The following is a 26,526-nucleotide window of genomic DNA, read 5'->3' as shown; positions in this document are numbered from 1 at the left end:
AAAAATTAACGTCATTTACCTTCATTCCCGCGTTTGACTCGTGCTGTAAATCTCTTCCTTGTTTTTAGTTCATGTGATTACGTAGGAGGGGTGATGACGCGATACGTGACTCCGCCTCCTCCATTAGAGTATATGGACAAAAAACAGGTTTCAGTTATGACCATTACACGTAGAATTTCGAAATGAAACCTGCCTAATTTTTGTAAGTAAGCTGTAAGGAATGAGCCTGCCAAATTTCAGCCTTCTACCTACACGGGAAGTTGGAGAATTAGTGATGAGTCAGTCAGTGAGGGCTTTGCCTTTTATTAGTATAGATATCACTTTCATGATGAAATGCATTGAAGTATGTATGTTACATTTTACAGATAAATTGGTAATTTCGTTTAAATAATGAATACTGTTAATGACACACATGAGGGGGTGACACGGTGGCGGAGCGTTAGCGCTGCTGTCTCGCAGGGAGTCATGTCACTGGTATTCCCTGCCTGGAGTTTGTATGTTTTCCTGCTGGGTTTCCACAGTGTGCTCCGGTTTCCTTCCAAAAATATGCAGATTTGGTTACACTAAAATGATGCCAGCGTGTGAGTGTGTGCTTTTATTCACCTTGCGATGAGCTGATGCCTCGTCCAGGGATTGTTTCAGCCTCGTGCCCAATACTAGCTGAAATGGACAAATCCCTGGACTGATGGATTTAATAAACATCCTTTTCAGAGATATTGCGGTAAGGTGTCATCGGAGTTTACGGTGTCATCTCACCATGATGATATCTCACACTGCCATCTGGTGGATTCCTCCAGATGTACAGTGCATCTGGAAAGTATTCACAGCGCATCACTTTTTCCACGTTTTGTTATGTTACAGCCTTATTCCAAAATGGATTAAATTCATTTTTTTCCTCAGAATTCTACACACAACACCCCATAATGACAACGTGAAAAAAGTTTACTTGAGATTTTTGCAAATTTATTTAAAAAAACAGGGTCCTTCAGACCCTGTTGTTGACACTGAGGCCGAGATGACGACGGGGCTGAGAGTGCAGAACATTTGAGTAATTGTGACCATTTAACACAACAAACTCATCCATTCTTTTCACTTAAATTTTCCAGATATCATCCAAGTTGAGCTTTGGAGGTCCTACACTACTTGTTAATTTATTCATGCATGGTTCTTTGGCTGAAGGAAAACTCTAGTATCTGTGAAAAAAATCTTCCCTTAATACATTCCCTTAATACATTCTTGTGTCATCCTATTCTTGTTGAAGGATTTATCTTAAATTAACAGCCTGCATCTGCTACGCCAATTCCTTTCTTAATTTTAAACACTTCAATCTTGTGACCACTTACTCTGTTTGCTGAAACAGAAAAGATTCAATTCCTTCAGTCTCCGCTCATAGCTCAAACCTCTTAGCCCTGGACTCAGCCTAGTTGCCCTTCTGTGGACGACCTCTAGTGTGTTGCTATGTCTTTTTTGTAGTGTGGGGACCAAAACTGTGCAGAGGACTTGAAATGAGACCTCACTGGTGTGTTATATACACTGCCCTCCATAATGTTTGGAACAAAGACACATTTTCCTTGCTTTATTCTGCTACTCCACCATTTTAAATTACAAATCAAACAATTCAGATGTGATTAAAGCGTACATTGCAGACTTTAATTCCATACGTATTGGTTACACCGTGTAGAAATGACACTTTTTAGGTACATGGTCCCCCTGTTTTAAGGCACCGTAATATGTGGAACGTAGCAATGGCAGGTTTATTCAAGCAGTCAGATTTAGAGATTTTTGAGCCAGTTAGTACCATTTTTTCCTACTATGTGGCTTTCATAAATACGGGTCAGGGCTGGAGCTTTGCAGATAGATTATGGGGGACAGAAAAATAATGAACCGTTCTATCCATCCGTCCATTTTCCAACCCGCTGAATCCGAACACAGGGTCACGGGGGTCTGCTGGAGCCAATCCCAGCCAACACAGGGCACAAGGCAGGAACCAATCCCTAATGTACTGTTAATGTAGCTTCTCTTACATTCATTTTTATCTCTAGCAGCAGGGGAATTGAGTGGACATCCAAGCAGATTGTGTGCCTTCCCTGGCGTGTGACCGTCTCCTATTGGGATCCATTTTACCATTGGAAGAAGCTGTTGGATGAGTTGAAGGAGTTAAATATGCAAAATATGTATTTTAAGAGGAGAATTTGCCAATGTCTTTCAAAGGAAGGTTTTTGACATTTCATAATTTTGTGCGGTACGTGGTATTGGAGATACTTCAAGAAAAATGCAAATTTCCTAAAAGAGTTAGTGTGGTAAACTTCAGCAGAATTGGTTCTCTGGGAGCCAAGTTGTTTCATGCAGACAGACAAATGGCGCAACTGCTTGAGGTCCTTTTTACTTTGTATGTGTGGAGGCATCACAGGCTAATTTTATTGCATATATAATATAATTCCAATTAAATTATACATGTACAGTTCAGATAGAAAAAGGATGCTAGTGGGACAAGTTTTAAAAGGGGGCTCTCATTCACATGCATTTTACTTCACACGTTTTTGCTGGACATCTCCCAAAGTGTTCAAAATCCATAAGAAAGGTGTTGTAAAACACACTTATAATTGGGGGCACCTTTATGTTCTATTAAGTTATTTAGGACATGCAGAAATTCATATTGATTTAAACAAAAAATGCTACAACACCGGTCCACATTTCTTTTTTAAGTTGACTCCGTACAAGACTGGAAAATTTGCTGACACTTAATCCAACCTGCAAGTTGGCAATTTCATTTGTTATTCATTCATTTATATTCCACTGCTTATCTGGGACCAGGTCACGGGGGCAACAGTCTTACAAGTGAGGACCATATGCCCCCAGCCACACTATCCAACTCATACTGTGGGATACCAAGGCATTTCCAGGCCATCTGGAAGGTATAATGCTCCCAGTGAGCCCGGGGTCTTCTCTGGGGTCTCCTCCCAGCTGGTTGAACCTGCCAACCCTCTACAGAGACACATCAAGGTTGTATCCGTATCAGATACCCAAGACCACCTCAACTGACCCTCTCGATGTGGAAGGTCTCTCCTAGATTTCGGTGCTTTTCATGCTGCCTCTAAGGGAAATCCCAGCCACCCTGTGGAGAAAGCTCATTTCGGCCACTTGTACCCATGATCTCGTCCTTTTAGTCATTACCCAAAGCTCATGAGTACAGGTGAGGGTAGGGGTGGAGATCAGTTAGTAAAACGAGAGTGTGGTATGTTTGATGAGAACAGATGCTGATTGGGTGTGGATTTATGGGGTTGGACAGCAGCAATTGTGGAGTAAATGTAACTTAGGTTATTACCTTGTACTTTATTAAGTACGCATGTGCAGTTAGGTCCATACATATTTGGACGGTGACACAATTTTCATAATTTTGGCTCTATACGCCAAAACAATGGATTTAAAATGAAGAAAAAATTACGTGATTGAAGTGTAGGCTTTCAACATAAATTCAAAGGGTTTTAACAGAAATATTATATAAGCCATTTAGGAATGACAGACATTTTTATACATGGTCCTCCCATTTTCAGAGACTCAAAAGTATTTGGACAATTAACCGACAAGCTCTTCCATAGCTAAGTGTGAGCAGGTCTGTCATTATTTCATTAACTATTAAGCAGGTAGAAGGTCTGGAGTTGATTCCAAGTGTGAAATTTGCATTTGGAACCTGTCAATGTTAACTGTAAATATGAGGTCCAAAGAGTTGTCCATGCAAGTAAAAACAGGCCATCATTAGTCAGAGAAAACGCAATAAACCCATCTGTGAGAAAGCAGGAACACCAGGAGTGGTCAAATCAACCATTTGATACATTCTTAAAGAGAAGGAACTCACTGATGAGCTCAGCAACACCAGAGGGCCTGGACAACCATGGAAGACAAGTGTACTGGATGACTGCAGAATTCTGTCCTAGGTGAAGAAAAAATCATTTATGACATTTAGCCAAACCAAAACTCTCTCTGGGAGGTAGACCTGTCACTGCCGAAGACTTCATGAAAGTAAAGATGGGGGGTTTACCACAAGGTGCAAACCATTGGTAAACCTCAAGCATTGAAAGGACAGATTAGACTTTGCCAGAAAATATTTTAAAAAACAGTTCAGTTTTGGAACAGTTTTCTTTGGACAAATGAAATTAACATCAATATGTACCAGAATGATGGATATAGAAGAGTATGGAGTAGACAAGTAGCATAGCACATCATCTGTGAAACATGGTGGAGGTAGTGTTATGTCATGGGCATGTGTGGCGGCCAATGGAAGTGGCTCACTGGTGTTTATTGATGAAATTACTGCTGACAAAAGTTGCAGAATGATTTCTGCAGTGTACAGGGCTCTATTGTCTGCTCAGATTCAGACAAATGCTGTCAAACTGATAAGATGATGCTTCACAGTACAGATGGACAACGAATCAAGACATACAAGTGCTTTTCAAGGCAAAGAAGTGATATGAAGAAGGCTTTAAAGAAAAAAAGAACCTAAACAAGAAGAATGAGAAACAACATCAGGATATAAAAGACTTGGAGAAACATTTATGAACTAAGTTTACTACAGCCTTTACAGAAATTCTCGACAAAATTGATAAAAAAATACAGGAAAATACGAGTAAGTTAGAGAGTAAAATCAGAGTACAGTAAACCCTCGTTTATCACGGTTAATTTGTTCCAGACTCTACTGCGATAAATGAATTTCCACGAAGTAGGATTCTTTATTTATAAAACGAATATTTTCGCAGTTAGAGCATAGAAAACCTGTTTACTGCCTTCTAAATACATTTTTTAACATTATTAGAGCCCTCTAGACATGAAATAACACCCTTTAGTCAAACGTTTAAACTGTGCTCCATGACAAGACAGAGATGACAGTTCCGTCTCACAATTAAAAGAATGCAAACATTTCTTCCTCTTCAAAGGAGTCAGGAGCAGAGAATGTCAGAGAGAGACAGAGAGAAAAGCAAACAATCAAAAATCAATAGGGCTGTTTGGCTTTTAAGTATGCGAAGCACCGCCGGCCAAAGCAGCTGCAAGGAAGGGAGCAATGTGAAGGTAGTGCGAACAGCCCCTCTGCTCACACCCCCTCCGTCAGGAGCAGAGAATGTCAGACAGAGTGAGAGAGACGGAGAAAAACAAACAATCAAAAATCAATACGTGCTGTTCGGGCTTTCAAGTATGCGAAGCACCGTGCGGGAAGCATATCGTACAGTGCATCCGGAAAGTATTCACAGCGCATCACTTTTTCCACATTTTGTTATGTTACAGCCTTATTCCAAAATGGATTAAGTTCATTTTTTTCCTCAAAATTCTGCACACAACACCCCATAATAACATTGTCAAAAAAGTTTACTTGAGGTTTTTGCAAATTTATTAAAAATAAAAAAACTGAGAAATCACATGTACATAGGTATTCACAGCCTTTGCTCAATACTTTGTCGATGCACCTTTGGCAGCAATTACAGCCTCAAGTCTTTTTGAATATGATGCCACAAGCTTGGCACACCTATCCTTGGCCAGTTTCGCCCATTCCTCTTTGCAGCATCTCTCAAGCTCCATCAGGTTGGATGGGAAGCGTCTGTGCACAGCCATTTTAAGATCTCTCCAGAGATGTTCAATCGCATTCAAGTCTGGGCTCTGGCTGGGCCACTCAAGGACATTCACAGAGTTGTCCTGAAGCCACTCCTTTGATATCTTGGCTGTGTGCTTAGGGTCGTTGTCCTGCTGAAAGATGAACCGTCGCTCCAGTCTGAGGTCAAGAGCGCTCTGGAGCAGGTTTTCATCCAGGATGTCTCTGTACATTGCTGCAGTCATCTTTCCCTTTATCCTGACTAGTCTCCCAGTCCCTGCCACTGAAAAACATCCCCACAGCATGATGCTGCCACCACCATGCTTCACTGTAGGAATGGTATTGGCCTGGTGATGAGCAGTGCCTGGTTTCCTCCAAACGTGACGCCTGGCATTCACACCAAAGAGTTCAATCTTTGTCTCATCAGACCAGAGAATTTTCTTTCTCATGGTCTGAGAGTCCTTCAGGTGCCTTTTGGCAAACTCCAGGTGGGCTGCCATGTGCCTGTTACTAAAGAGTGGCTTCCATCTGGCCACTCTACCATACAGGCCTGATTGGTGGATTGCTGCAGAAATGTTTGTCCTTCTGGAAGGTTCTCCTCTCTCCACAGATGACCTCTGGAGCTCTGACAGAGTGACCATCGGGTTCTTGGTCACCTCCCTGACTAAGGCCCTTCTCCCCCGATCGCTCAGTTTAGATGGCCGGCCAGCTCTAGGAAGAGTCCTGGTGGTTTCGAACTTCTTCCACTTACGGGTGATGGCCACTGTGCTCATTGGGACCTTCAAAGCAGCAGAAATTTTTCTGTAACCTTCCCCAGATTTGTGCCTCGAGACAATCCTGTCTCAGAGGTCTACAAACAATTCCTTTGACTTCATGCTTGGTTTGTGCTCTGACATGAACTGTCAACTGTGGGACTTTATATAGACAGGTGTGTGCCTTTCCAAATCATGTCCAGTCAACTGAATTTACCACAGGTGGACTCCAATTAAGCTGCAGAAACATCTCAAGGATGATCAGGGGAAACAGGATGCACCTGAGTTCAATTTTGAGCTTCATGGCAAAGGCTGTGAATACTTATGTACATGTGCTTTCTCAATTTTTTTATTTTTAATAAATTTGCAAAAACCTCAAGTAAACTTTTTTCACATTGTCATTATGGAGTGTTGTGTGTAGAATTCTGAGGAAAAAAATGAATTTAATCCATTTTGGAATAAGGCTGTAACATAACAAAATGTGGAGAAAGTGATGCACTGCGAATACTTTCCGGATGCACTGTATATCATTGAGGAGTTTTATTTAATACGTAATACGCGCTCTGGTTGGGTAGCTTCTCAGCCATCTGCCAATAGCGTCCCTTGTATGAAATCAACTGGGCAAACCAACTGAGGAATCATGTACCATAAATTAAAAGACCAATTGTCCGCAGAAATCTGTGAACCAGCAAAAAATCTGTGATATATATTTAGATATGCTTACATTTAAAATCCGCGATGGAGTAAAGCCGCGAAAGTCAAAGCGCGATATAGTGAGAGATCACTGTACTCGCTGGTCAGCTTGAAGATGTTAAGCAAATGTTTATGACTCCTATTGAAATAGTTGAACAATCGGCATCTGCCACTGACGAAAAGGCAACAGCTACAAAATCAGAATGCAAAGTGCTCGCTGACAAACTGGCTGTGCTGGAAGATAGCTATAGAAGGAATAACATCAGAATCGAGTGCCTCAAAACTGAGAAGCCTTCTTGTCTGTTTTCAACAAACTACAGGCCAAATGAAACTTCATGTCTCTTCTAAGATAGAAAGAGGAGATTTTATTTACAAATAACCGCATTCGTATTTTCCCAAATTTCTCCCCTTCAACAGCTGCTAAATGTGCCACATACTTTACAGTATTAAACAGCGTCTACACAGTGCCGATATCGGATACAGCCTCTTGTACCCTGCAATGCTAAAAGTGAATATTGAACGTGCAGACCCCTGTGACCCTGTAGTTAGGATATAGTGGGTTGGATAATGGATGGATGGAATATTGAATGTCAGTTTTAACATTTTTAGCTCTCCCAATAGAGGAGAAAAAGAGCTAAGCAGACTGATCCCAACATCCTTTTGAAACACGATCATGACAAAAAGGATTCTTCTTGCAACTTGTTACTTGGAACATTCGAAATACGACACTTGCTGTAGCTATACATTCTATTTTTGTTTTCTATTTCCTTTTCGGCTATATTTCCCCCTTTTTTTTTAACTTTTAAATTATTATATTGTATCGGAATTTCTTTCATGGAATATATGTAATTTTTGGCAACCACAAAATAACTAGCTATTTACAGTGTGTGTGTTTTTTTCATAGCGCTTGAAGTTCTGCTGAAAGAATTCAGTTTTAGTTTCATCAGACCTGAGAATCTTTTTCCTCGTGTTCTCTGAATCCTGTAAACTACCATGTGCCTTTTACTCAAGAGTGCTTCTGGCTAGTCTCTCCACCATAAATACCTAATTGAAGGAGTGCAACTGAGATGGCCATCCTTCCATCCAATCCCATTTCCGGAGAGGATTTCTGAAACTCTGTTAGAGTGACCATTGAGTGTCCAAGGCCTTTCTTGCCCAGTTGCTCAGTTTGGTCGAGTGGCCATCTCTAGAAAGAGTCCTGGTGGTTCCAAACTTCTTCTATTTCACATTATTGAGGCCACTGTGCCCCTCGGAATACTCACAGCTTCAGAATTTGTTGTATTCCCTTGCCCTGATGTATGATTCACCACAATTTGATTGCAGAGTTCTACAGATTGATCTTTGGATTTCATGGCTTGTTTTTTTTTCCTGACATGCGTTATGAATAGTGGGGCCTTATAGAGACAGAAGTGTACCTTTCTAAACAGATCATTATAACAATCTAGATGAGAAGAGGCCATTTAGTCCAACAAAGCTCACCAGTCCTATCTACTTAATTCTAGCAAAACATCAAATTGAGTCTTTGAAAGTCCTTAAAGTCTTATTGTCTACCATGTTACTTGGTAGCTTATTCCAATTGTCTAAGGTTCTCTTTGAAAAGAAAAACTTCCTAATGTTTATGCGAAATTTACCCTTAACACATTTCTAATTGTGTCCCCGTGTTCTTAATGAACTCATTTTAAAATAACAGTCTCGATCCACTGTACTTAATTTTAAACACTTCAATCACATCTTCTCTTAAGCTTGTATGATGTCCAGGTCCCACTGTAATAATTTAACGGATTCCAGATTATCTGCTAATCCACCTAATTTGGTATCATCTACAATTTAACCAGCTTGTTACTTATATTCCTATCTAAATCATATATATTAAAAATAGCAGATGTTAAGAGTGGTGTCCCACAAGGGCAGTGCCAGGGCCGCTGATAATTCTGAGAAGGTTCCTCACACCATCACCATCAAACGATGTCCAATTAATTCTCTTCACCAAAGGTGGACTCCAATCAAGTTGTCAAAACATCTCAAGGAGAGTTAAAGTAAACAGGAGGCACCTGACCACGATTTGGAGTGCCACAGCAAAGGCTCTGAAGACTTATATGGATAAGAGATTCAAGTTTTTGATTTTTAATAAATTTACAAACCTTTCTGAACACGTTTTCTCGTTGTCATTATGGGTTGAGTGTAGATTGATGGCCAAATGTAGCAAATGCATCCATTTAAAATTAAATCTACAACACAATAAATTGAGCAGAAAGTGAAGGAGACTGAAGACTGCGTGAATCCACTGCAGATGTTTATTCGCAGTTCCTCTAGGCACCCAGGCTTGATCCTGCAGGAGGTCCTGCCCAGGAGGAGTTTGGCTGCCCTGGAGGGCCATCCTGCTGAGATCAGCTCCGAATCTGCCAGACCGTCCAGTTACGCTGACTAAGCAAGATGCTGTCCATGTAAGTGTAACTTATATCAGGTAATATTTTTATGGATTGTTCACAAATATACGCCATTCATTTCCCAAATTTTATTGAACACAATTATTTTATTTAGATTTTTAAATGCCTATACATATTTATATATATATATATATATATATATATATATATATATATATATATATATGGAATACTAAATGTATAAAAATATAAACAATGAAACTTTTTTCACTTAATTATACATTTGGGCAGATGATAAGCATGATAACACTGAGTGAGACATCATTTGAGATTTTATATTTGCAATTCGATGAAAGCCACCAGTCAAACTGTCCTTCATTGGTACTTTCTTTATTCCGTCACATTCTCGATCAAAGGTCCGCTGGTGGACAAGTGGCTGGAAGAAAGTCACATATCAAGGATAACTCCTGACTGTTAGAGGAGTAAACGATGAAGAAAGGAAAACAGGAACATAGGGGGACATACCATAGAATATGGCATCAGGTTGGGGGGTCTTCACGCTGATATGCTGTGTGTTTAGAAAATGGATACATTCATTTCAAATGAGCTAGAAAAATAAAAAGCAGCTGATGCATCTAGTAGCTTAAGTGAATTCTCAAAAATAGAAATTACAAATATATTTACCACCAGTACAGCAGTCCTATATTCTGATGTTTAGAAGGTTAAAAACAAAGAATGCATTACAGTTTTTCCAGGATATGCAATTTTTTGCTTTGCTCGATTTCTGCTTTGCCCGTGCCGTATCATTTCGTTGGACAACCAAACATGGAGGACAGGTCTCACTCATTAAGGCTACACTCCTAGCGGTTAAACAATTAAACAGACAACCAAAATTTCGAAACAAGCGAACGTCTTAACATTTCAACACAGAAAATGGAGACAAGCCAGCCATCAGCAACATGAATGCGAGACAAATGGAGATTAGGAAGCCAAGATGAGTGCAATACCCACTCTGATTTAAGAATTATTTGTACCGATAATTTGGAGACAATAAAGGAGACATTTTTAAAGGAGGATAGCAGCTTTAAAGAAAGTTAAGCAGACAACATTCTGAAAAATGTACAAAAATACCTTGTACAGGTCTGAAAAATGGCAATTAAATATCAAATAGTAACAAAAAACTACACATTCCTTGTATTAAGATTGGAGCGCCAGTTATGGCAGTTTGGGTGGCTGTTCACAGAACCATCATTTTCTCGTAGAAAAGATCCAAAGAAACTTGTTGCTGGTTTGCAAACAGCAGTGACAAATTAAAGAGGAGAAGACATTGAGATAGTCCACCCAAAGTACGTTATTTTGTTTCCAGTCGACGTTATTTTGACCGATAGCGGGCCAGGAGTTCTCCGACGCGGAGATATGTGCCCTCAAGGACTTGAAGGAGCTTGTTCTGCAAAAAGCCAGAAAAAAATACAAAAAAAACAAAAGTACAACTAAATACAATCAAGCTGATACCATGTGACCTTCCTCTTCACATGACCATGCTGGTGACAACGTGTTTCTACCCAAGAACAAATCATGGGGGAAGGTGCGCAGACAAGAAGACGATATCCCATGATATTCAAGGTCACTTTGAGCTCTACAAAGTGCTGCATCTGTGCGCCTGAGCCAACGCAATGCGGCTTGCTGTTCCCAGGTGCACGTGTGCGGTTTGGTTTGACTGTTTTTACAGAGAGGTTTCATTGGTGTGAGGCCGAGAGTTCTCCTCCTCCAGCAGGGCTATTCTCTGCTTCAGCATCCTCACTTGAGTTTCATGCCTCTCCACCATGGCCATCATCTGCCCTTCTAGTTTTTTCAGTTTGTTTTGGTGTTTCTTCTTTGCCTTCTCATAGGCCGCCACCAGGTTGCTGCAAATTCAAAGAATAATGACAGGAGATTAGATAACTGTGAGTACTCAGGGCGGATGCACAGTTCAGCTACTCCTTTTCTCCTTGACAGATTTTCCCAATTGCTTAAACACATTTCACTGAAAGTACCCTCAATTCCCTCAGAATTATTAAACACAATATCAACAAAACAAAACAAAAGTTCATAAATAACAAAAGGCAACTGTAAGGAAATTAATCATCTGTTACTTTACAGCATTTGATAGACCTCATCCATCAGCTTCATGTCCCTGGGCTGGTCAGGCCTCAAAGCCTCATCCACAACACATAAGATGTTAGCTCTCCAAAGGCAGTGAGGGCAATAAGTCTGGCTATGTCTTAACCGGACCTGGAGGGTCTCTGTAACAATAAATAGGACTGTGGGAGCAAAAGTGTGGCAACTATGATTTGGATGTCTGGGTCAGCTCCACTCTCCCTGGTTGCTTCTGGGAGCCTTTCTAACCCAAAAACATTGATAGTCATAGACCGAAATGAGCCGGGCAAATGAAGACACACACTTTCAGCAAGGGGTAGGTGCGGTGCGCAAATCAATAAATTGTCAATAAATAAATAATCCATAAAATCAAGTGGATGTGGAGGTTGTAAAGGATAGCCGGGTCCCATACCCGGCAGGGACGCCCCTGCTGCATCTGTTCCGGGGGAGCCACCGTGGGCAGCTCAATACCTCCCCCGGGACGCTTGGTGGCAGCCTCCCTGGTGGACAATGATTCCCCAACCTGGCGCATGGCTCCATGGGACATGGAGTCCTCCACAGCGTGGTTGGGGGCTTGGATGGCCGCCAGGGGGAGCTGCATGGACTTTGCAGCCCGGCTGGTCAATTCCTCAGCCCCATCCGGAAATGCAATTGGGCCCAGGTGATCAAGCACCTGGAATATTTCCGGGTGGGGTATAAAAAAGGCCAGCCACCACCACTCGAGAGAGCTGAGCTGGGAGGTAGGGTGGCTAAGTGTCTGGGCGAGGAGGATTGGTTTGTGATTAGTGTGTAATAGTTATATGAATAGTGTGGAGTGGAGGGTGCTTTGTGCACTGTACAATAGAAGAATAAAGAAGAATTGTACTTTTACCTGGTGTTTGGAGTGGTACCTGAGGGTTCAAGAGGTGGACAAAAGCCTCTTTAAATGTTTAAATGCAATCAATAAAACTTGAGGGACCTTCCAATCTCAACTCAAAGATACTTTGGTGTATGCAGAGGAATAGCACTGCTGAACCTGTGGGACCAAATGGCCTGTTCTTGTCAAAAGTTTTAAAAAAACTTCAATATTTGAAAGAGCCAACGGTATTTGTCACTTATATGTGGTCACTAAGTTGACAATACCAATCAGCACTCTGTGGGATGCTTTCGGTGATGTAGAGCGTGTGTGCAGGGTAAGAAAAATACTGAAGAAATGAAGTGCCTTTTTACATCTATCTATCTATCTATCTATCTATCTATCTATCTATCTATCTATCTATCTATCTATCTATCTATCTATCTATGGAAACTGGAGAAGCCTAAAACCTAAAGATTCTGAGCTGTGGATATCAAGTGATCAGATCTCTGGTGAAACTGAGGGTCATGAGACAGGTGAGGAGAATGGTAAGTGGTACTGGGGACAAAATTCTAAGAAAGAGAAGGACCTTGATTGGGGTGCAGAAGAAGGCAGAATTAATCCACTATAGAAGGGTTAAATGAAATCCGGTGATTAACATTGGTAGAAAAATTTGATTTTAACATTGATTTTGTTCCTAACCAGAAATACAGTGTTTTATGATATCACCTTCTAAATAATCCCTTTAACTATTATGGTATAGATAGAAACTCTTCAATAAGCATAAATGTTGGGTCTTGATGGGATCTACAAGAGGGCAGTGGGAGAAGAACTAAAACTTTAACACTGTAATTGAAGGTGGAAGATGTTGACGATGGATTTCCATATTTTCAATTATATAAAACAGTTAGCTAATACTTTTTGTTATGTTATTCATATAATCCAAGACTTGTACAGTGGCTGTTAGGCCATCTTTGAGAAAATGTGTGAGGTACAACAGCACTGACCTGCTGTCGGATGATCCCCATGCTGGTTTGGTTTTACGATTAAACAACACCCTTCTCTTGATGTGTGTTTTCTGTGATAAGTTTTTATGTTCTAATTACAGACCAGGGATCCAAAGAATACTAAACAACTCTTAGAATGCTAATCTTATCGCAAGTTTCTTATTACAAATTTACTAGTCTATTTATTGTGATCGTTAATGAATACTAATGTAGAGGAAAGTATAGCATGGATATTAAACATCAATTTAAATATTCATCATATTTAAAATGACAGCTCATAATAATTGTATGATGCAATAAACTAACTGTAAATCAACTTTTGACTTCCTGATAATGACAACTTGGATAAGCAGGCTCTCCTTTCTGGTTTTGATATAATTCTTACCTGTTGGCTCTTTTTAAATCGTTGACAAACTCTGCAGATTGCTGATGCCGCACTTCGCTACTTTTAGTGAGTCTTTCTAAGGCAGCCACTAACTCTTGGACTCGGCTTTTGAGTTTCTTTTCTCTGGGAAAAAACACAAGACAAGTAAAAAAAAAAAATGAAAAGATAATTCTCTTAAAAGTAAAACTTGTGTAACAAAACACAAAGCATTAAGTCAGCTGTACAATAAGGGGAAGCAACTGTGTATGGAAATCCATTTCTAAAACAGTTCACAGTCAGGAGGCGCTGGGAACTGGACATGCACTCCTCAAACCGGAATGGCGTGTCCTGGAAAACCACACGGTAATATCCAAACTATTCCAAAGCGACATTTGCACTGATTTGTGTTTTTTGTATCTCTCACCCTCATACACAGTTACCATAAGAGCATCCCTTATCTACGATGGAGCATTCAATTAGAAGAAAATATGAAGCTTGTAGACTTTTCTGGAGGTCTTTTGCTGTTATTCTTGGGCACTTTTACACCTCTTTCAGGATTGTCCTTTGTGCTCTTCTTATGAGCTCTACCGGTTGTCCATTCCTAGGAAGAATAGCTACAGTCCTGAATTTTCTCCATTTGCAGACGACTTGTCTTCCTGTGGATTTGATGAATACCCAGGTCTTTAGCAAAACTTGTAGAGCCTTTCCTAACTTCATGCATCTCTATAATGCATTTTTTACGGTTTGTGAAAGTTGTTCAAATCGAGGCAGAGTTCACACTAGACAGACTTGTCAGTTTTTAGCGTAGGGGATAATGCCATAATGGTGTGCTCTGGCACACTTAGCTCCCTATTTAGAATATAAATATTTTTTGTTCAATTCAACCCCACACTAATATACAGATCCCAAATTCTCTTAAAAAGTGAATAAAAGATTCTTTCTTATTAAAAATAATTTATACATACTAATATCTAATAAAATTAATAATATCAATATCGATAAATATCCATATTAATAAAATCAATAAATAATCCCTAAAATTTTAGTACTCCCTAAAATTTTAGTAAAAACAGAAAATACCCAATAAAACTCCCTAATAAATTAATTAAATAAACATATATTAGCCCCCCGATAATTTATTAAAGAATTAATAATCATAAATAACTCATAAATAAATATTCAATAAATACCCCCTAAAATAATTTTTTTTAATTTAATTTTCATTCAGCCCCATTGGGAACCAGGTATTTAAAGCCACAATCCATTTATTTTCTGCTTTTAATCTTCTTCTCTTATTCCAATCAGACTGTTGCTGCAGACCAAACATCATTGGTTTGTGACCTTCTACTGCAAAATGATTATATAAAGCAGTTTTTTTCTTTTGGTTATTTATGAGTCTGAGATGTTGGACGAATATATCCCATAATTAATTTTTAGTCTCACCTACGTAAATCATCCTACAAGTGGAGCACTGTATCCATATATGCAATTTTTATATTGAATTTGAAATTTTTGAGAAATGGGTCTCTTTTCCTTTGTCAATTTGTTAAAGATAACTTTCTTTTTGACAAAGGGGATTCTCCAGGCAGTTTTATTTCTGCGTTTCTTTGAAGGGCATTTTGCATTAACTAAAATATCTTTTAGGCTCTTATTCCTCCTGTATGCTGTGATAAGCTGATACGTTTGTAATGGAATATGAGTGCCCTGCGCTCCCATAAAATGAGAGCGCAAAACACCCATAATATTTTTAGCCTGATTAGAATAATTTATAACTACTGGAAATCTTTGTTTTTGACCAGTCAGGGCAACCTGCTCCACTTATGGGACCCCCGCTGATATTTGATCTTCCTCTCCCAGTACCTCCATCTGCTCCGGAGTCCCAACATAGTCATGTGTCTAGAATAATCTATGTAAAGGTACAAGTATAACAAAACAAGTGTACCTACCCTAACCTGCTTTCTTTAGCTTCGGTTATATTCTTGAAAAAAAGCGCACTTGTTCGGTTATAATTGTACCTTTTGTGAAAGTGTTTATTTGATATTTGGACTTCAGGCTTCACACATGATACACTTCATGTCTACATTTTGTCAATTATTACTAAAACATGAAAAACATTTCTGTTTTAACAGTGTGTTTACATAGATTGTTGTAGATACGGAGCACACATGAAATGTATGTATTCCAAATGACGACATATTATTTACCCTCTACAACTCCAGGAACTTCACTCCAAGATAAACAAGACTTGAGTTCTGAGAACCTTCTTTGCAAATTGAGCTGTAGCGGTGGGTGGCAGGCTGCTTGCTGTTTGTGCTGATCGACACATTTACAACACGAAGGATGCTGACAGAGAGGTGCGAAGGGATTAAAGGTGGGCTGGGATTACATGTTTTTTCGTAGGCTTCAGTAATTCTAGTGTTAACTTTGCAAATCAAAGAACATTCTCCTGTGAGATGTGATGACACAGTTCTTTAGTTAAGTTGTAGTTAAAAATTGTTTGTCTGCCTTGCAAATTATCTCATACATGTACTGAAATTACAGAAGAAACTAAAGTGATTACTTGAAAACAAAGTCTTCTGAATGTAAACAAAAATCAGGACGTTACCCTTTTTTGTCTCTTTTTCTCCCTACAGCACTGAGAAGATGCCCAATGAGGACAACTAAACTCAACCCACAGCATCTTGGAAGCCCTACCCCTTCCACCCAGGATGCTATAAAACTGAGATATGCCCAGAGAGGGGAACTCACTTCAGGAAGAAGCCTCCGCAAGATGGAACTCTGCATGACCGACCCACTCAAATGAGTCATTTATGAAGGGAAGCCAAGCTGGCTGAAATGACGATGAGGAAACCTTGCTTCTGTTGAGCCCCCGAGCGTGTGTTTTTGTTCAGTTTATTTGGACTAGTGCTTTAAACAGGGTGACAAGGTTGGCACACAGTGCTTATAATTCAGTGAGAGGATGAAGTAATGAAGGGGGTCAGTGGGAAAATATTGTATACCTTATTTTGTAAGTTTTTTACTGACAATCTCAAGTAAAGACATCTCTCTGTATATAAAAGAAAATCCTGGAATGGAAAGCAAAAAGCAAGTCTACGATACGTGATCTTCTCGTAAGACATTTTAAAGACCCACGAGACCAAAGACACGCCCTACTTACAATCTATCAAATAGGACAATAGGCAGCAGAACATTCAGTCTTGTGAAGGATTTGAGCACACACAGATCCAGGGCTCTCAGCGCATATAAAGCGTATGAGGTACGTTATAAATTAAATGTCGACATCTAAGCGAAGAAAAGAGACTCAAATGCGTTGGACAGAAAAAAGAGCAAAAAAGAATAATCGAGGTGCAAATTCAGAAAATAAGGAAAGTAATTATCAGCCCGGAACAAGTGGAATTGAAAAAAAAGCACGTCCAATCCGGCTCAGAATTAAAAGACAATGAGTACAAGAAAGTAGAACTTCATAAAGATGTTTACAAACGTTGACACTAAACACACGCAGAGCAGGTTAGAGACTATGAAACCAGGGAAATTAGAAAGGCTCAAAAAAAAAACAAAAAACGGCGCTATACACATGTGGTTAAATGTTAGAAAGTTAAAGGATATGAAAGTAGGAAAATTAGAAAATAAAAAAAAGAAAGTAAAGATCGCAGGCGGCACGGTGGCGCAGTGGGTAGCGCTGCTGCCTCGCAGTTGGGAGATCTGGGGACCCGGGTTCGCTTCCCGGGTCCGCCCTGCGTGGAGTTTGCATGTTCTCCCCGTGTCTGCGTGGGTTTCCTCCGGGCGCTCCGGTTTCCTCCCACAGTCCAAAGACATGCAGATTAGGTGGATTGGCAATTCTAAATTGGCCCTAGTGTGTGCTTGGTGTGTTTGTGTGTGTCCTGCGGTGGGTTGGCACCCTGCCCAGGATTGGTTCCCTGCCTTGTGCCCTGTGTTGGCTGGGATTGGCTCCAGCAGACCCCCGTGACCCTGTGTTCGGATTCAGCGGGTTGGAAAATGGATGGATGGATGGAAGTAAAGATCGCAGTAGTGCAAACAAACAAACTGCCTCATTTAACTATGCACCAGTCTAACTTTGGTTTTGCACAATAATTACTACACTATTGCACCTTAACACTTAATTCTACTTTATTCACATAATTGCACTTATTTATTATGTTCTACTATACTGTTACCTTTCAATCTATGACTTTTTGTTAATCTAACTGATATTCTTCTAACTTTGCACAGTTTTTGATAAGCGGATCAGGATGCATTTCACTGCATGTTGTCCTGTATAACTATGCATGTGACAAAAGCTGGGGTATCACCTTGGTAACCCCATGTACTTTTGGAACTGTGAGAGGAAAATAGCACGACTTTACAGACAAGAGTCCAATGCAGAACTCTACTTACTTTTTTACTTAATTATTATTATTAATAAAATTATTAACTGCTGATGATGTAGATTGTTTTGTCTATGCTGAAATTCCAAACAGAGAAACCTATCCTGACTTCATTAAAAAGATTCAGCATATTGGGACTCACAAGATTACAAATATTGTTTTTACAGAAGTTCTGAAATAAAAGTGAAACTAATGAAATAGCAACAATTCAAAGAAAAAAAATCTTAAAAGTGTGTATCCGGAAAACCAAACACGGGGGTTGGCGAGCAAAGTGAGCAGGGGGCGAAGCCCCCTAGTTTATAAAATAAAAATGACAATATAAAGGACAACAGAGATGTGGGATGTTCAGATGAATTCTTTATAGTACAGTAGTTGCTTGTACTGAGATATCTTAATAACGTATTACGATACGATCAGAAGAGCATCAGCCAGGAGTACTGTCTATTAATTTATCAGTAGTCTGATAACGTAAAGTAAATTCACTGAGCATAACAAAAAAAAATGCTTAATAAGCACCTCACATACAAATGAATAAGTGCAAATATAAAAATCAAAAGGCCCGTACTAAGAGATCTCCACTTTATTTATAGGTCACATTGAATGAATGCTCCGCATATGATAAAGGGGTTTGCATATCACTTATACTTAAAACAGCATTTAATCTTTTAAGGGTTTTAAATCTCTGCAATACATAAAACAAAAAAAAAGGAAAATTCTTTCTAATTATTTAATCAGCTGCTTACCGTCTGAGAGCACTAGTGAGCTCTGCTGCTAAATCGCTGTCACTGAGGGTTCTTAATTCACCCAACTTCATGGCAGGCGATCCTCCATCCACAGCATCCTAAAAGAGAAGACAGGGTGAAGATGATACAATTTTATATTCACAGAGAAATCTGAATGGCAGTAAACTGGAGACAGTTCTCTTATTATGTTCTTTCACTGCAGTCTGGGAGAGCAGGATCTCCACTGGACTACAGCACACATTTGGACTGGGATAGAATGGTGAATCTCATGCGTCAGACAGCTGTTAAAGTGCCCTTAGCTTAACTTAATAAATCATTCATTTACCCAGGGATCAACTATAAAAATATACAAATGTAGGAAAGAGATGAGAAATAGCACTTATGGTCAAGCTTTCATTGTTAGCTAATTTAAAAGCAAATCCAAGGTTTTGGCCAAGAGGTTATCCCAATATAATATATGATTGTCCTCAAACTATTAGCGACTTTCTACAGTGACTCTACTAATAGAGGTGAATGATACTTACATTTGGTATTAATTTGTATATCCTAAAATGATCAAATACATATAAAGTTTAACTGAAATGTATTGTATAGCAATGGTGAAAAACGCCTAAAAAAAGCACACGCCTGAATCTAAAGAGCTTTGCTGATGATTGTCAGTTCTTTTCCATTAACTATTTGCCTTTCACTAATCTATTTAGCAATTCAATAAAAAAAACACCAATGCCTTCAGCACACATTTTAAAAAATGAAAAGGCCTGGTTGCTATTTTTTCACTGCAATTATACAGAGATGCAGTCTGTTAATTTGGCTAATGGACTGATGGGGCTTTCGCAGCAGTTTGTGTTATAAAACCTGCTGGCCTTTCTTTCCTTTGCTTGTTGGAATAAACTACCATCTGCCCATTTATCCATTTTTATTTCTGCTTCTTCACCATTATTTGTTAAGTAACCAATGTCCTTCAAAGGTGTGAAGAGTACCTTCTACGTTCCTGACTTGGAAAGATTCTAAACAGGCATACACTGCTATCTAGTAAAACACGGCCAATCACAATGTACATTTTTTTATTAATACTGTGAATTCCCACAGTCAAAACAGTCTCCATATTATGAGGTTTACTAGAAACATGCGGACCTCTGGTCCTACCAAGATCAAAGTTCCAAGTCCAGTAGTTGCCTCACCGCATTTGCTTGATGCTTAGTAGATGCCGGCATTGTCACGTTTCTTATTCCTATCATCTAATCAGATTCTGGTGTTTGCTTCATACTCAGCAGATGTTTCTACTCTTCTTTCTCTTTCTGTCAGGTTACCTTCTTGATCAGTTTGTCTACGCAGTTTGCCGTAGGTAACACGAGAGAACCCTGATGAACTTGTGAAGGTTGACGCTAGGAACATTTTTTTTTGCCTTACCGGCGCATATAGCATCATAGGACTAAGGTCAAGGCCCCAGTGGTTCGAGAGTAATCGCATGACAGACAGACACAACCCATGTGCACTGGAGAGGCAACAGCAAAGCAACCCTCAAAAAGGGAATGGTTTTACAGGGGTGGTGACAGAAATTGTTCTCTCCTTATTCTTCCTGACTGATTCTTCTCTAGTTTTGTGTTTTGCCAGTGTGTCCTTGTCACTACTGGTAGCATGAGGTGGTAGCTGCAGCTGATTCAGGTCACACCGGTAGTCCAGCTCATCCAGGACATCACATCCATATGTATCATTGGCAAGAAGGTTTGCTGTGTCTCCCAGCACAGTCTCAAGAGCATGGAGGAGATACCAGGAAACTGGCCATTACACGAGGAGAGCTGGACAAGGCCGTAGAAGGGCATCAACCCAGTGACAGGACCAGGAGACATTCCTTGTTGCAAAAAGAGCTTGAAGTGCTCATAACCATCCCGTTCGATCACAGTCTGTGCTCAGTTTATATATTATACCCAATTGTGTGCGTTTATTTTCTGTATACCCTGATTTTCAAATCAAAAGTTTGTTTACAGGTGACTCTAAACTTATTCTCTATGACAGAGCATGACTGAGACATCGCTTTTAATTTAACGTATGACACTTCTGATTAATGTTCATCACCATGTGTATTTTTGTGTGTGACTTTGTTGGTATTGCATTACTGTCAACTGTTTTGAGGAAACATACAAGTAGGAAGTTCATTGTGCTGTGTACAGTTGACAAACTGGAACTTGTTGATTGATTTGCTTCAGTGCTGCATTATGTTAACAGGTAGCTACATGCAGATGAATTAGCTGAACCTTCATATATTTGAGTTGTGGAAGGAAAATGAAGATAACACTTGTGTAAATGAAAAACGGCAGACTGTGGACAGGGATAAGTGCCGTATATACTCGCGTTTAAGTTCTGCCGTGGATAAGTTGGGGCTTGATTTTTTACCATATAATTTCCAGTATTTTATAATGTTGGTTGTATAAGTCGAATGCGGAAAACTCATGCTATTGGTCCAAGAGATTATGGTATGCTAACACCCACCTTAGTACGGAAGCATATTAGGGCCAAGGAGAAGAAAAAAAAAGTGTATGTCGAGACTTTATTCTCATAGTTTATTTTGTCATTAAAGTAGAAGATCGTAAACATCTTTTTAAAATCAATGTTTAATTTATTAGATTTTCTCAAACCCCATCATAAGTAATGTAGCACATTAAATGGTTTGTGTTAAGTGTTCCCTGACCCATGTTACTTGGCACATGCTTCTTAAACTGACTTCCTCTCTTCCTCTTCTCGACTTTATTCTCGACATATACTTTGCTTCTCTTCACTGTGTATGTAATTTTTTTTCTTCTCCGTGGCCCTAATACGCTTCTGTACTTGAGAGAGTAACCACGGAGCACACTGCCTTTTATTTCTATGTATTGTGCCTACGTGACCACACAGTAATACCCGAACTATTCCGAAGAGACGTTTGCACTGTTTTGTGTTTTTTTTTTTTTGTATCTCACACCCTCATACAACTTTATTTTAAGAGCATTCCTTATCTACGTTCGATCAGAAGAAAATATGAAGCTGGTTTTAAATTAAACGTCGTAGCGAAAGAAATTGGTAACTGTGCTGCTGCAACATAATTCGATGTGTCTGAGAAACTGATGCAAGATTGGAGGAGGCAAGAAGAGTAAAAAAAAAAAATTAAATTATATTTTTGAACGGGTGTATAAGTTGGGGTCTGATTTTATGATCGATTTTTCACTTATACACGAGTATATACGGTAAGTAACATATGTCAATAAAGGTACTGATCTTCAAACGCTTGATGTCTTGAAGATCTCTTTGCTCCAAGGCCACCAGACTTTAACTCACTTACGTTTCCCAGGATAAAGAAAATTAATTATTCTGACTTTTTTTTTTTCCATCACTACACCAAGAGGAGTTTCAAGCTTATTTTTGGAAACATTAATACATAGTTTAAAAAATCTAACTTTTTAACAATGCCTGAGGATCTCATGTAACCTTATCACTTCAACACACACACACACATATATATCTATATATGAAGTATTAAGACTTTGGGGACTTTCAAAACCAGACAACATTTTTTAGAAGAATTAAGTGGCTAGGGCTGGCGAGTTTTGTTAGGCTAAATGGCCTGTTCTCGTGTAGATTGTTCTAATATTCTAATGTTCTAATGCGTGTGGAGGGTCAATTTACTTTCTATAATATGTAATCAACCTGACATCCATACCAAGAAACGTGCTTTGATGTATTTATGGCTGTATTCCAGCCTCCCAACAGTTACATTCATGGTTGAAAAATAATGATCTTAGTAATAATGCACATGCACTCCACCACAGAAGACAATTTTGCCAACAAATGAATCTCTAAATAGGACTAGTTCCAGACTACTGAACAAGCACTTGGCTTCTTTAAAATGTTCAGCTTTATTACCAGTAGTTCATGGCCGCATTTCCATGATGCTTGTACACTTGAATGCATTAGCGATGGGATTTGTCTCTCTCTGTTGCAGCCGCCATGCTTCTTAAACACTGGGCAGTCAAGGCTTTCTAATGAGAAATTTATTTGCATATCCAGTTAAAGCAATTGCTGACACAGCATATATTTTGTTATGTTTTTTGCTTGCTTGTATCAGTATTACAGACTGAGACAAGAAAATAAAATTATAGTGCTGGCCAAATGTGGTATTTTATTCTGTTTCTTTTCAATTGTAGTGCCTAAATGCAGAACTCACGTTAGCAGATGTTTAGCAGGAGGCATATTTTAAAAGTGATTAATTTGCAACTACACCACCCTTCAGTTTTTACTACATTTTATTATTTTGCGAATCTAATGTATTGAATTTTTTGGGATTTATCTAGACAAATCCCCCTGTATTTACAAAGTAAACTAAACATTTTACATTTTTTTTTCTACAGGTAATGCTAAAAACACTCATCCACCTCCTAAACTTGCTCTTTCCAGCTTAAGGTCATGGGAAGCTCAATAGGGTTTAATTGTAGAAAAGATGGCAGCCCATGACGTATGTAAAAATAAATAAACAGGTGCAGTGTTCATGGAACACTCCAATTAAAATTAATAGATAATCTGGAATTATTTAAAAAATAAACATTTAAAATTAAAAAGATTGTAGTGTGAGCTCACCCTACAACATAAATGTGATCGCTTCACTTCAATTGCTGCTCAGGATGTCTGAGTGTGAATTTGACTGACATTCAGAGATTTCATTGTGCACTGGTGAAATTCTTTTTTTTGTGTTTTTACATTTATTAAAAGAATGTAACATTCCATACAATCAAGTCAGACTTAACAAAAATAAATTCAGTTCAACCCCCACCCATGAGAAAGAGAGGAAGGCCAACAGCCAGAGTAAAACTTTGAGAGTAGTAACGAGAGAAAGAAGTCCTTCTCCCCTATTCTAAAATGCTATTGATTAGATCCTGCCAGGTTTTAAAAAAGCTTTGAACAGATCCTCTAGACATCTGAATCTGGAAGACTTCCAGGTAAAAGTTAGCTCCACACTGAATAATTAAAGGTATGTCTGACCCTGCAAGACTACGGTCAAGTGAAAGTTACCTGCACGCTGAAAAATGAAAAGTTAGATTGGAAGTTAAATTGTTTTTTATTTTTAGTATGGATTGAGCTTTTACCTCAATTAGTATAATAAAAATGAAGCAGCCATGGACACAGCAGTCAACTTACATTATTCTCAGGAACAGAGTGCAGAGTGTCAAATGGTTTGCTGCAGAGAGCCCGGCCAGCTTTATGATTGACTACTTGAATTCATTCAGTGCTGCATGTCAGTAGAGAGCCCCTTCAAGCAGCAGTCTATATAACTCCTTCATCTAAAGGGGTTTAATGTTGTCCGGACCACCTCAGTGGGAGATAGAAGGAATAAGGTAGACAGCCAGGCAACATCCCATAGTCTGAAGAAAATCCCCCAAGCATAACCCTGGCTGAACTTCAGTTCTAATGCTGAGAAGATAGTGTGACAGATTAAAGGGTCTCCATGTCCCCTTGAACCCTCAGACCAGACGTCAGACACCAGATAAAAGTCAAAATGAATATTTATTATAATAATAGGGCGGCACGGTGGCGCAGTGGGTGGCGCTGCTGCCTCACAGTTGGGAGACCTGGGGACCTGGGTTCGATTCCCGGGTCCTCCCTGTGTGGAGTTTGCATGTTCTCCCCGTGTCTGCGTGGGTTTCCTCCGGGCGCTCCGGTTTCCTCCCACAATCCAAAGACATGCAGGTTAGGTGGATTGGTGATTCTAAATTGGCCCTAGTGTGTGCTTGGTGTGTGGGTGTGTTTGTGTGTGTCCTGCGGTGGGTTGGCACCCTGCCCGGGATTGGTTCCCTGCCTTGTGCCCTGTGTTGGCTGGGATTGGCTCCGGCAGACCCCCGTGACCCTGTTCGGATTCAGCGGGTTGGAAAATGGATGGATGGATTATAATAATAAGTGCACAAAGCACCTTCCACTCCACTATATTCCAATAAATCAATAATCAAATAAATAATCAATACAATCCTCCACTCCCAGAAGCGTTGCCGCCCTTCCACCCAGCTCAGCGTCTGGGATTTCTCATCGTCCTTTTATATTCCCTGACCCGGAAGTGATAAGGGATCATGGACTGTAGGATTGGAACCACTTCCGGGTCAGATTAAAAGTCCTTTTCTTCAATCCGGAAGCACGTCGTTCCTTCCGGTCATGTGATTATGATGCACTTCCGGGTTATAGGGCACGTAGCACTCTGTAAGCCTCCCTACAGCGGCTCCTGGTGGCCCCCATGGTATCCAGCAGGGTTGTTTATAAAAACTACACCGTCCATAATGCCCTGCTGGAATTTGGGGACCTTCCATGCTGCTGGGAGGACTCCATCTAGCAGCCTGATGGTGTGGACCGGAATATTCGGCCGGCCATCCCTCACAATAGAAAATGTGCATCTACAGAAGTCAGTGTGAGAAAAGGCCTCAAAAGGCAGACCTGGGAAAGGTGTCCTCGGTCTAATAAAATAACAATTCCTGGTACGAACAGAATCTCATTACCCATGTATGACCAATAGGGGTGTACAATGGCACCGTGGTGTGCACTGCTGGCTCATGGCTTCACGCAGCTGGGTTTGAATCCCTGCCTGGTCACTGCCTGTGTGCAGTTTGCATTTTTTCCCAATGCCTGTCTGCATGGGTTTTTCTGTAGTTTTCCTTCCACATATGCAAAAAAATGATGATCAGGCTGGTTGATCTGTTGTAGGTGCGCATGAGTGTGCTCTAGGCTGAACTAGCATCTCATTGTAGTAAAGTGAGGCCTGTGATTGCCATCTTTTAAGTAAGTAATCTCCACACTCGCGTGTTTGTGTTGGAAGGGGGGTATGTCAGCGTGGCGAGAACGGTTCCCATGTGCGATGCGGCAGCGGATGGCCCTGCACTTAGTGCACAGGTGCAGGATCGTCTACAACCCTATTTGGCGTCGGGAGCTGCTGATTGCCATAGTTGTCCTTGCTTTTAAAAAGTGAAGCATAAGTATGAGAGCAAAAAAAGGAGCAAGGACAAAAAAGCAGAATGGAGGAAAGCAGACTGGCCAGTGACTGAGAGAAGAAGAAGAAGGCGGTGGTTGAAAAGGAAATGGAAGACAGAGAGGCAGAGATGGAGAGAGAGCCCCCAAGCTTATAGAGTGAGGCAGATGGTCGGGAGTGAGCCACAGGGCCATGGTAACCAGAGGTCGATGATACGGGCGCTCCTACTGAGCACTTTCTTGCGGAGTAGGAGCGGCCTGAGTGATGCAGTCTCACTGCAAGGTTCGAAGGTGAGTGGTGGGAGAGACGTGTAGGGCTCATCGGGTTTCCCTGTAGATGCCAAAGGAAGGGCGTCAGGGAACAGAGCCCAGTTAGGAAAGTTGACTGCACCTGTCGGTGGGCATCTCCTTACACAGCAAGGTCCAAGTGGAGGAGATGCCAGTTTTGAAAGGGAAGCATTGGGGCTCGCTGTTTTTATAGTCTGTCTCTGGCTTTTAACCTCATTGCTTTAATTGATTTATTGATTTGAATTTTAACCTCCACCTCACCTTTGACTTTATGGATTATTTATTCACTGAACGTTTTTGAAGCACAGCACTTTATGGACACTTGTTTTGTTGGATTGTTTTTAATAAAAACACTGAACACTTTGCACCTTCCTCTTGCTTCA

General features: G+C 40.1%; 1 protein-coding gene across 2 annotated transcripts in view; it reads right to left on the bottom strand.

The window, feature by feature from the left end:
• Positions 1-9,536: 9,536 nt before the first annotated feature.
• The window catches only part of mcc (MCC regulator of WNT signaling pathway), a 596,286-nt gene continuing 579,296 nt past the window's right edge, over positions 9,537-26,526 (bottom strand). For both annotated transcript variants that reach the window (XM_028805279.2, XM_028805281.2), the window contains 3 exons: positions 18,881-18,978; positions 13,774-13,896; positions 9,537-11,314 (listed from right to left, as the gene is read on the bottom strand). In XM_028805279.2, coding sequence (XP_028661112.1) covers positions 11,134-11,314; positions 13,774-13,896; positions 18,881-18,978 — 402 coding nt within the window. In that variant the 3' untranslated portion in view covers positions 9,537-11,133. The remainder of the gene's footprint in view (positions 11,315-13,773; positions 13,897-18,880; positions 18,979-26,526) is intronic.

The sequence above is a fragment of the Erpetoichthys calabaricus genome, chromosome 7 (assembly GCF_900747795.2).
Source record: "Erpetoichthys calabaricus chromosome 7, fErpCal1.3, whole genome shotgun sequence".
Classification (NCBI taxonomy): domain Eukaryota; kingdom Metazoa; phylum Chordata; class Cladistia; order Polypteriformes; family Polypteridae; genus Erpetoichthys; species Erpetoichthys calabaricus.
Note: the sequence above shows the minus strand (reverse complement) of the source record. Positions and strands in the feature narration are given on the sequence as shown.